We start from the raw sequence: 11,133 nt of genomic DNA, 5'->3' as shown, positions 1-11,133 counted from the left end.
GCCCAATGGATACCTAATGGTGTCTAGACTGTACCAATGTGTGTGTTTATATTATGAAAAGAAGAAGGTTTGTAGTGATTTTTGTGACACAAATGTAGAGGCACCGCCTATTCACTCTGTACCGGTGTTGTAACTAAGCTCACCCCTTGATAGTCAACTATTGACTGACACGCAAACTATCCAATTGCAGAGCAGCACCTCTCACATCGACCAATCAGTAGCTACCATGTCAGGCATTCAGCGTTTAGTTTCTGTCAGACTAATGGGGGTATGATGATAGAGTCCATCATGGCTGCTTCCTTGGTACGGTGGCTAAAAATATTGTATGTTTTCTTGTTGATTTCTCCCCTCTGTGTCCCAGCCTTCTTGAATTTAGAAGAGCTGAATGAGATGAAATATGGGATCCAAATTCTTCCCGATCCCGTCATGTTGGGGCAGGTGAGTGAGGGTATTTGGGGAAGGTAACTCTCCGTTAGCTTGCTAGCTAAAAATAGGTTAGCGATCGGTAATTATCTTCCTTTAATGTTACTGGTGCGAGTATTGGATAACCTGTGTGTTAGCTAGTTGAGTAAACGTATTTAAATTGTACAAATTAAATGTAGGAGAAAACGTAAATTCTGAAGGTATTTATATGAGAGCTACGCAGCAACCATTGTTGACAGCTGTCACAACACAACATCCCTAACTTCCACTCAGCTAGTTTCAACTTCTTTACATTATGAAAGACTAACCACGAAGACAGTCACAAAACAAGGTAGCTGATAAGATCAGGTGCAAATGTATGTCATTGTCACACTTGAATAAGCTGCAGCTGACAGTGTTTCTCCTTCAGACCAAGGCAGAGGAGGTGATGATGGTGTCGAGTAAGTACAAGCAGCTGTATGAGTGCCGACTTCCAGCCCAGGCCGTCCGGTTTCACCAGGACTCCGCCTCTGAGCCGGATTCACAGGGGTACACTGGGCCTGACATCCCTGAACTACTCAGTCCAATGCATACTGCCCAGTGTCTGGTGAAGGTAATTTCTCTACTGTTTATCTGGGGGATCCAATAATCAAATGCATATGCTGTTTAGAAACTAATTCAAACTTGTATCCATCCGAGATACAGCTGTCTTTGATGCAAACTGTAAGACACTGACTTTCACTATTATTTATATTGGCTTATTAAGGAAGTAATGGATGTGCGATTGAGCCAAATCACTTTCACAAAGCACATTATTCTGATCACTCAATCAGTAGTTGATGATGTAAATTGTGTGTCTTATTTACATTCACTGCAGTGTGAAAGCTAATTTGTCTGTATAAGACCTTCAACGATTTGTCAACTATTTGATTAGCAGTTCTACAGAAAAATGATCACCAATATTTTTGAAAACATGTAACCGGTTGGAGATTAGTTGGTATGGAGATTTAAAAAAAAAATTCTGACCGATTTTATAAACAACACACAATTAATTAATAAAAAAAAAAAAAGCAGATTTATTGTAAATAAACAAACGTTGCTGCCCTGGTGTAAAGATGTGGACATTGTGCACATCCATTCACAACTTGCTGCAAGAACAAAGAAGCACACAGCACAAAAAGGTAGATTTGTTTTTATCAAGTCTGTAAATGGAATTCTGCAAATAAAAATAAATAAAAAAGATAATATTTTGACTTTTAAAACAGGCTATGGATACAGGCAGAAATGAAACTACCAACCCATACATACTGAGCACATAAAACTCAACATTCTACTAAAATAAGCTGAAAACAGCAGGGAAACCTTTTTATCACAACCTCCTTTCACCTTTCAGCACGGAGTTAAAAATACAAGGAAAATACATTGAACATTCCATACAATTCCAACTGGGTTTTCCAGTCAATAATCAAATCAAGATTGAGAAAACACAGTCCTTATATCCAAGTTTATGGCAGAACATACATCACTTTAGTGTAGTTTCCTCTGGATAATAACATTGTTGTTGACATCAACCAGTCACAATTGGATTTCCTGTTTACACAATCCTGATATACCTGGATACAAAGTCTGAAAACAGCCCCTAAAACTATGTAATATTCATTAATGTGGTTTTGCCAGGACAACCGCATTCCTCTTCCTCACTGTATCGCACCTTTGACACAATGAAGTTGATCAGCTACACAAGTAAGTTTGTCTTGTGCTGGTTTAATGTTTTGGCTGGTTAATTTAAGGTTCATAGAGATCATGCTGTAGGAACAAAACGGAAAATGAAGATTGCACAACTTTGTTCAGTTCGTGGGAAGGGCGTCACTGAATCCTTTACCCATGGGTATTGAGCACTGGAATTTAAGTCTGTTTCTTGTTAAGAAACCTGGTTGTCTAGTGTGACTTTAGAGAACCTACAGTCCTTGTTCCAAAACTAATGAGGCTATAAAAAAACAAGATACAATAACATACTTTCCTTAAAGGGGTAGTTCAGAATTGTGGACATAGGACCTCATTTCCAAGTTAACCAGTGTGCTATTTATCAGTGGAGACCTTTTAACACGTTTCATCCAGTCTTTCTAGTTGCAGAGTTCGCTGGTGCTAGGCTAGCGCAAGTCAACGGTTTCTGCTAGCCTGCCAATAAAAACAGTCTTACCCACTCCACAGTACACCCGAGGCAAATAAATTTATGTTAGAAATAAAACTACCCTTGCATCGCATTGCATTTTGAGGGACTAGTGTCTCAAACGCAGACACATTAGTTTAATACTCCTCACCCATCCTGACATATAGTTTTTAATCAGCAATCAAGTTGGACTTGGGCTTACGAGTCAACACATTTAGAAGTCTGTTGTGAACACCAGTACAAGTTGTAAGTGTATGTAACATTGAAATAGAATTGTCAATTATACTGTACATGACACTTTGAAAGTAGTAAATGAAAAAGAAAATATGTCTGTTAATTAAAATGTTGCTGTCTTTGTTTTGCCGCAGACGAAGGACTGGTGGACATATGAGTTCTGCCACGGTCAGCATATCAGACAGTACCACCTTGAAGGTAAGAGCTTACCTTGATGTTTTGTTAATCTGTTTTTCACAAGGATCTCCTTCACAGATGTTGTTCTTCTCTCCTCAGACACAGAAATCAAAGGGGACATTCTTTTCTTGGGTCATTATGAATCTGAATTTGATTGGAGCAATGAAACCGCAAAGGTAAAGTTGCCTTAATGTTGTTGTTGTTTTTTAATTTGATTGCTCGTTTACAAAAGACAAAAATAGCAGATGCAGGAATAATTGGCCTTTAGCTTTTTGGACTAAAATTATTTTGGGTTAGTTATGAATTCAGTGCTGAATTATTTATTTCCCAAAAGCTGTATAAGCACATGTCTGGTGAACACAGGTTTAAAGTTGGGCTTTTGTGTGATTTTATTTGCGGGGAAACTAATCAATTGATCAACAATCGTATTGTTGGTTGACTAAGAATTTCTTAGGTCAAGGACAGCCCTACATGATGCGAGTTGAACCCTATGTGGTGGAGGTTACTGTACACTGCCACATGCAACTTTCTCAGGTAAACATTTTCCCATCGTATAATGGATAACTCCCTGACTAGTTTTGGAGGAAAGACATGGTTTTTGTTTCTGTTTTCCGACAAAATACATGGTCATATCTCATAGTGGCCCACATAATTTGTTATACTCTACTTATTTGATTCATCACAGCGAACATAACCCTCCATCTTTCAGCTACAGAGGAGAAGACATCGTCACTATAGCATTTACTTACATTTGCTTGTCTCAGGAATGGTTATCTTCTGCTGCTGATTTGTTATTCAAAGAGCTTGTAAGTTCCTGCAGGTCCAACCCAAGCCTGCTATTCAAAGAATGAGTTTGGTGATTTAACAGCTTTCAGTATTCAAGATTCAAGAAGCTTTATCCCGAGGGAAATTGCTGTGCAACAGTTGCAGGACAAAGTGGGAAAGTAATACAAAGTGAGAGGTCAAATCAAACTAACATAAAATAAACTAAGTAAAAGCAATAAAATTACAGTTAATATGTAAGTATATACAAGATACAACAATATGCATTGTGCAGCATATATAAAAATAAAATGAATATAAACTAAATAAAGTGATACAGTGGAATTGGATAAAGTGACATTTTGGCCTCAGGACACAATGTCTCCACTGTCCCTCTGACCTGAGGTAGATAAGTTAAACAGTCTGATGGCCACAGGAAGGAAGGACTTACTTTGGCGTTCTGTCTTACACCGGGGGGAATGATTCTGTTGCTGAAGGTTCTTCTGTACGAGGTTAGCACCTGGTGGAGAGGGTGAGCGTTGTTGTCCAGGTTACTATGCAGTTTACTCAGCATCCTCCTCTCAGACACCACCAACAAAGAGTCCAGTTGGACCCCCAGGACGGAGCCAGCCTTCCTGATGATCCTGCTGATCTTGTTGGCGTCTGCTGCCCTCAGTCTGCTGCCTCAGCACACGACACCGAAGAAGATGGCACTGGCTACCACCGACTGGTAGAACATCCTCAGCATGATGTTACATACGTTGAATGACCGGAGCTTCCTCAGGAAATAGAGTCGGCTCTGGCCCTTCTTGTAAACAGCCTCAGTGTTCTCGGCCCAGTCCAGTTTATTCAACATCCACAGTCACACCGTTGATGGAAATGGGTGTGGGGGTAGATTTCTTCCGTTTTGGTGGTATTGAGATGCAGATGGTTAATCTCACACCACTCGATGAAGGAGTCCACCACGCCCTTGTACTCCTCCTCCTTCTCCTCGCTGACACAGCCAACAATTGCAGAGTCGTCTGAAAACTTCTGCAGGTGGCAGGGCTCAGAGAGGAACTGAAAGTCTGAGGTGTACAGGGTGAACAGAAAAGGGGAAAGAACAGTTCCCTGTGGAGTCCCTGTGCTGCTGACCAGTGTCAGACACACAGTCCTGCAGTCTGACATACTGTGGTCGACCTGTCAAATAGTCCGTAATCCAGGAAACCAGGGGAGGGTCAACCTGCATCACCGTCAGCTTACTCCCCAGCAGAGCAGGCCGGATGGTGTTGGAACGTACTGGAGAAGTCAAAGAACATGATTCTCACAGTGCTTCCCGGTCTGTCCAGATGGGCGCAGGCACGGTGGAGCAGGACGATGATGGCGTCCTCCACTCCTAGTTTCTGCTGGTAGGCAAACTGAAGAGGGTCCAGCGATGAGCTGACCAGGGGCTGAAGAAGTGACAGTACCAGCCTCTCCATGGACTTCATCAGGTGGGACGTCAGCGCCACCGGTCTGTAGTCGTTGGAGGTGCTGGAAAGTTCCCAAACATAGTTGGCTAAGGTTAGCACAACAACTTACTGAAACAAAAACAGTAAATAAGAGAAAAGTGCGGAAAGAGAGAGATCAACTGTTGCTGGCTGCCACTCGACACAGCGCCAAATGACTTTCTGTGAGTCATTGGAAGTGCAAGAACATCAGAAGCATCACAGTTTGACTTTTCATGATCCTTTCTGTTTATTTCCAAGGCCTCCAAACAGCACAGACTGAAGCGCTACCACAGCCAGTCCTATGTAAATGGCTCAAAGTGTGACCTAAATGGAAATCCCAGGGAGACTGAAGTCCGGGTGAGACATTTAAATCCAGGATAGATTTTATCCTACTTATCCTGTGTGGCTGTATTTCTTTGTTTATGTGTGCATTTGTTATGTGTTACTTTATTTGAAGTTGTGTGCATAAGGCTGATATGACAATGACATGAGTGTGGATGAATATTTATAAATTAATTTAAGTACATAGTATAAACTAAAGGGAACATGTTATGAAGAAGGAAAACATAAAATACTCTCAGAAAAAGTCTTAATGTTGTAATAAGTGATCCTCCATAACACAACTCTCTAATTTTACTTCCTTTTTTCCAGTTTGTGTGTGAGGAAGGCTCTAATGACTACATCGCCCGAGTGGACGAGCCTCAGTCATGCCGCTATGTTCTTACGGTTCACACAAGTCGTACCTGCCAGCATCCGTTCCTGCGGCCTCCATCCACTGCCAAGCCCCAGGGCATCGTGTGCCAGCCAGCACTGAGTGCCCAGCAGTACATGGATTACGTCAAGGCTCAAGTCTGTGAGTTGACAAAAATGAAGGGCTAGTGACGCAGCATATCGAGTTTGCTGTAAGTGCTGTCCTGTTGGAGCAGGACATAATGTGGGAAAAGAGGATTTAAAAGTGTGATGCTGATATGAGATAGAAATATAAAGGCAGTAAGATTTCAGCCTATTGACATTTGTGGATAAATAGGTGTTTGATGTATGAAATCAACTGACTCATTTTAAAACAGTGAAAAATGTGTGACATGATTGCTCTTTCTACTTCCCCTTCCTTCTGTCTGTTCCCAGCGGACACAAAGCGTAAAGTAGAGCAGATCTCAGAGGAGCTGAGGAGTCTCGATGAGATGTTAGCTGGTAATGAAGGGGCCGATGGAGCAGTGGAGGTAACAGCAGAGGAGACATCACCTGCACCAAGTGACGACCTGGACCAGTCAGACAAGAAAGGTTTGCTTTTTTTTTTTTACAGAAGAGGCAAAATACAATCAAAAGTATTTTTAGTATTATGTCAATTAACAACAGAAAAATATGCTCTGCATTTCTTTCTGTCTTGCCGAATGTAAACCTTGTGTGTGCTTTTACATTGAAACAGACGCTGCTGGTTTATCTGAGGACGCCGGGTCGGAGGAGGGAGAAGATTCTGACTTCTGGGAGGGAGTTTCAAAACCAGGGAGTTCAAAAACTACAGCTTCCCAACAGGACAAGGTATAGAAATACAGCTTCAGAGTCAGTCGTCCTTTTTTGATGAATGATGCTCAATTAAAGACTGGGCTACCCTTATCATGTTCACAATGTCAAAACACTGCTTATCTTTCTATGGATAATATCCCTATGATATTATTAAATCTCATTTTAATGGAGTAAATGTTTAAAATTGACACATTGTTGATGCATTTTCAATGAATGATGTCGTGGTTGACAGACATGATATCTTTTAATGTAAAGATCCTTTTTTCTTCAACCTGAGCTCAACCACTAGAGCAGTGGTTCCCAAACTTTTTTTGCGGTGCACCCCCTTCTACGTCCCAACCGGGTTGACGCACCCCCCAAAAAAACGCAAAAAAGCTTTGTTTTATCGCCATATAAATAACTTTGTCATGAGACGTTCCGCTTGACAGTTTCTCTGATTTCAGCCAGTTAATCATATAGATATATAGAATGCATGAAACGAGTTGGCGCACATATATCCTAGGCTACAGTGAAAGGTTTTGATAGAAACGTAGAAGAAGACAGCGGCTGTCTTCTTCTACGTTTCTATCAAAAACTAATAAATTATAGTTTTTTGATTTAAAATAAAAGGGATTACAAAGGAAATGTTTATTGTTCCTGTTTTTTATTGTAGCCTATGGAAAAATCCCACTTAAAAAACAACACTGTGTAATATTTTTACACCAGGCCACCATTACATGTCTCATCTCGCGCACCCCCTGGTGGCAGCTTGCCGGCACCACGCTTTGGGAATCCCTACCCTAGAGGGTGTTGTCACTTTCTCTCCCCACTCCATAACTCTAACACAATTTAATTTGTTTTCTACACACAGGCAGCAGATGAAGGCTATAACTCAGTTACAGACAATGAAGTCATAGATGAGGGTGATGAAGGTACTTTTTTAAATTTTAGGTCTCCACTTCTCTATTATACACACACATAAACATAAGGAAGGCCAATGAAAACATTTCTTCTGTGTGTTGTTGTTCTTCAGTGTTTGACTTTTCTCTCTTCACTTCTATCACTTTCAGTGGAGAAATTCAACTTTAAAATCATTACTGACCCAGCAGACCTGATGAAATTTGTCCAACATCTCAAAGAGAGTAACAGGAAGGTCAGTAGTTGACAAGATAACAACACTATTTACCTGATCGTTGGGGTTTAAAATGTACGGTACATTTTTTTATTTTTAGAAAGCACAACATCAAGCCAAAAGTCGAGGAGAGGATCCGGCAGAGAGCAGCAGGGTGACAGAGAAGCTGGGCGAGGAAGAGAAGGATGAGGATGAACACTTGCTACAGGACTTCGAGGATGAGATAGCAGACCTCTCAGTTCCCTCTGATAAGATTGAAGAGATAAAGGAGGAAATGGAGAAAGAGTTTGACAACATCATAAATGAGGTATTCTCGCTAGAGACAATATGAGATGTTAACACCAAGATTTACATGTTATAAGCCAGATCTGCTGCCATGAAATGACCAATACTCTGCCATGAAAGACTCTCTCCTGTGTTGTTGCAGGCTCAGCAGGAATTAGAGACAGAAGGTCTTAAAGGGGAATTTGATCGAACTCAAGCTACACAGACACTGGAGACAACGCTGGACAAGTTACTTGACCATTTGGAGGAGAAAGAGGTGCAGGATCCAGAGCAGCAAACAGCTGGAGGTCAAAGAGCCAGCGACCCCACCAGGGGAAGCCCAAGCCTGGCTCCAAAACAGCCAGGTAACCTGGCCTCTTGCCTCTAGGTTCACATCTGTACACACTGTGTCAGCCTCCGTCATCCTCATGTTTCATTCACATGTGCTATAATTGTTTGTTGTGACATCTTCCATCATATAATAGAAGCGAACATGGAGTTAGTTTGATTCACAGAGAATTGATGTTTTAAGATTATTATTTCCAACTCTTTGGGTAAGTTAGTGGTCTTTTCTCTGCTGCCATTGATGTACTGTATATGTGGGTGATTTCAATGATTGATTGCATCCAAATTGAAAAACGATAACTGAAATATAAATCTATGACATTACATTATATGATATATAACTTGGCTCTTACCTCCTCCATCCTGTGGCCCTGCTGATGGGATTTTGAGGTGAACTGTGTTGTTTGTCCCTCTTTCTGTCTCGTCACCCCAGACCAAGCGGATGACGACCATGTTAAGATCAAAATTACTAAGTATAAGACAGGCAGCAGCCCAGATGGGGAGGTCAAAGTTCAGGAGATGGGCGAAGGAGACCCGCAGTGGCAGCACATAAAGGACGTGGTTAAAGAACAGCTAGAGAAAGCAGGACTGAAGGCAGAAGGTATGAGGGGGGAGTGCCCGAAACACTCATGGCCTTTTCTCTCTTCCATCTGTTACCTTGAGCACATAGCATTTCTGTATTTCTCCTCTGTTGTTTATAACAACAACAACAACATACAACCGCCAGATCTATGTTTGAACACAGTTAAGCTGTTTAAATATGCTTAACATCTGAAAGGTGCCCTTCATTTTCCATGCTGTCAGCAAACACATGCTTTTATTGATGATCATGATAAGGTGTGAACACTACACCAGGGGCTCCTAATTTAAGAACTAAGAACAGCAACATTAAAGATCTTAGTAGCGGGGAAATAATGTCTGACATCCGGTAGCTGAAGTTTATGTTAGAGTCAAAGGGAGATAAAAAGTTGGGTCCATCTGTGTCCGTTTTTTTCATCCACTGTTGGGTTTGTGCCATTCTTCATTATTATTTCTGGTTGTTTTTACAAATTTGAGCCACTTATAAGTAAGTCTGTTTGATTGGAAAGCCTGCCTTTCACCCTGTTTTTTTCCTTTTAGGTAAAATCGAGGTGAAGATCTTGACACGAAAAAATGCAGAGGACGCAGGTGATCAGTGGCTTACTGAAGAAGATACAAAGTCCTTCAGGGAGCTCCTCATAAATCTCTTGGTAATTCAAGAAGTGATAGCTCCTTTTTTTGGTTTTTATTTGAAACCTTATTTTAGTGAATTGTGCTCTGAAATGCTGTGTTTACCAGAAGTTATGTGGTGTAGAGTAAGCTAAGTATAGCAATCATTTTCAACATTCATCCCGTAGGGCTGTGGTTGTTTTTAAAAACATGTTTTCCACCCATCTTGCAGACTGGAGGCACAGAAGAAGTTTACAAAGAGCAGAAGAGGCAGCAGGAGTTGGAGAACAACTATAGATTTGTGTGGGGAGAGTCCCAGGAGGAATCCCAGTCATCCACCACCACTGACTCAGACGACGTGGATGTATGAGATCATTCAGTGCACCTTTTGTGAAGGTGAACTCTTGTGGAGAACTACAGGGAGGGGGACTCTGAAGTGCAACCGCCCAAAGGATTCAATTACTGCTATTAAACCTGGTGGATAATGTCAACTCACCTATTTGCACATTCAGAAAACCGGTCCTTTTGTCTTGAATAGGCAATGTGTTCTGTTGTAGGCACTATTTTAATGTTGCACGATAAAACTGCAACATCTTAGCTGTGCAGCTGAATGAAGTAATGCATTTTCCCCTTTTTGACGGGATTCAGTTTTGATAGATGGCGATGTACAGTACACTTTTTTATTTTATATTTCAGTTCATTTTTACTGAATATTAACATTTAATTCTGAAGTTATCAACAGCACATTGTACAAAGCTGAATTATAATTTGCATTTGTTTTTGAAGATGCTATTGACGAAGAAGTCCTTAACTTTAATGGACACAGGTGGGAGGATTTGTGCATGCCTCAACAAACTGGAGGAGTGTATGCAAAGGTTGTACTTTTCAGTGTTGGCTGATTGTGTCTGGATATGAAAAAAGGGAAAAATGTGTTCACAGTTAAATTCCTACTTTCAGTTGCTGCATTTGGGGGATTAGATTAAACACAACTGTAGATAACAAGTGTCTGTACAGTGCTGTGGCACTTCATATCCCTAGAACAAGGTTCCATAATGTTTCTTTGGATTTGTCCTGGGCTGTTGAAGGTATTCAGAAGAACAACTCGAAAAGCAGTGTAGGAATGTCAGATCTTTCAAGTGTGTACTTTCATTTTTGGATGAGAATTTAATTTAGCAAAGGAAAACAATTTCAATCAGTTTCAGCTTACCAAAAATAATGAATCCACACAAAACTTTTCTAAGGAACCTTCAAATGTGTACTTAAGGGCTGACTTTGTATAATTTGTGAATAATTGTGATAACTTGTAACTCAACATGTACATAATTATTGCGTGAATAGATCTTTTGATGATATTTTATTTGTTGCAAATTAACTCAAATTAAGTGGGGCTTGAGTGATCCGAGTAAATGTGTTCAAATGTGTGACTGTGCAATCTCCTTTATAAACTTTCATTTCATTATGTAACTAAGTCAATAGAAACTGTATCA

At 40.7% G+C, this 11,133-nt stretch overlaps 1 protein-coding gene across 2 annotated transcripts; it reads left to right on the top strand.

The window, feature by feature from the left end:
• The first annotated feature begins 236 nt into the window (after nt 1–236).
• os9 (OS9 endoplasmic reticulum lectin) lies at nt 237–11,067 on the top strand. 2 transcript variants are annotated; one of them, XM_063910404.1, is made up of 15 exons: nt 237–438; nt 833–1,015; nt 2,941–3,004; nt 3,083–3,159; nt 5,473–5,571; nt 5,866–6,067; nt 6,340–6,495; nt 6,641–6,753; nt 7,589–7,649; nt 7,788–7,870; nt 7,950–8,156; nt 8,277–8,478; nt 8,892–9,059; nt 9,578–9,687; nt 9,879–11,067. In XM_063910404.1, exons 1-15 carry the CDS (start codon nt 271–273, stop codon nt 10,014–10,016), a joined length of 2,031 nt encoding a protein of 676 aa, XP_063766474.1. In that variant the 5' UTR covers nt 237–270; the 3' UTR covers nt 10,017–11,067. The 2 variants fall into 2 exon arrangements, with proteins under 2 accessions (XP_063766474.1, XP_063766475.1); XM_063910405.1 differs by lacking the exon at nt 8,892–9,059.
• Nucleotides 11,068–11,133: the final 66 nt, after the last annotated feature.

This window comes from Eleginops maclovinus, chromosome 20, assembly GCF_036324505.1.
Source record: "Eleginops maclovinus isolate JMC-PN-2008 ecotype Puerto Natales chromosome 20, JC_Emac_rtc_rv5, whole genome shotgun sequence".
Taxonomy (NCBI): domain Eukaryota; kingdom Metazoa; phylum Chordata; class Actinopteri; order Perciformes; family Eleginopidae; genus Eleginops; species Eleginops maclovinus.
This window is presented reverse-complemented; position numbering and strand designations above follow the sequence as displayed.

What these genes read in the sequence shown, in the direction of transcription:
- os9 (XM_063910404.1), top strand. Translation starts at nt 271, where the DNA reads ATGATGATAGAGTCCATCATGGCTGCTTCCTTGGTACGGTGGCTAAAA. An exon ending in ATCCCGTCATGTTGGGGCAG is followed by an intron (nt 439 to 832) that starts GTGAGTGAGGGT and finishes TTTCTCCTTCAG; the next exon opens with ACCAAGGCAGAGGAGGTGAT. An exon ending in CATAGATGAGGGTGATGAAG is followed by an intron (nt 7,650 to 7,787) that starts GTACTTTTTTAA and finishes TATCACTTTCAG; the next exon opens with TGGAGAAATTCAACTTTAAA.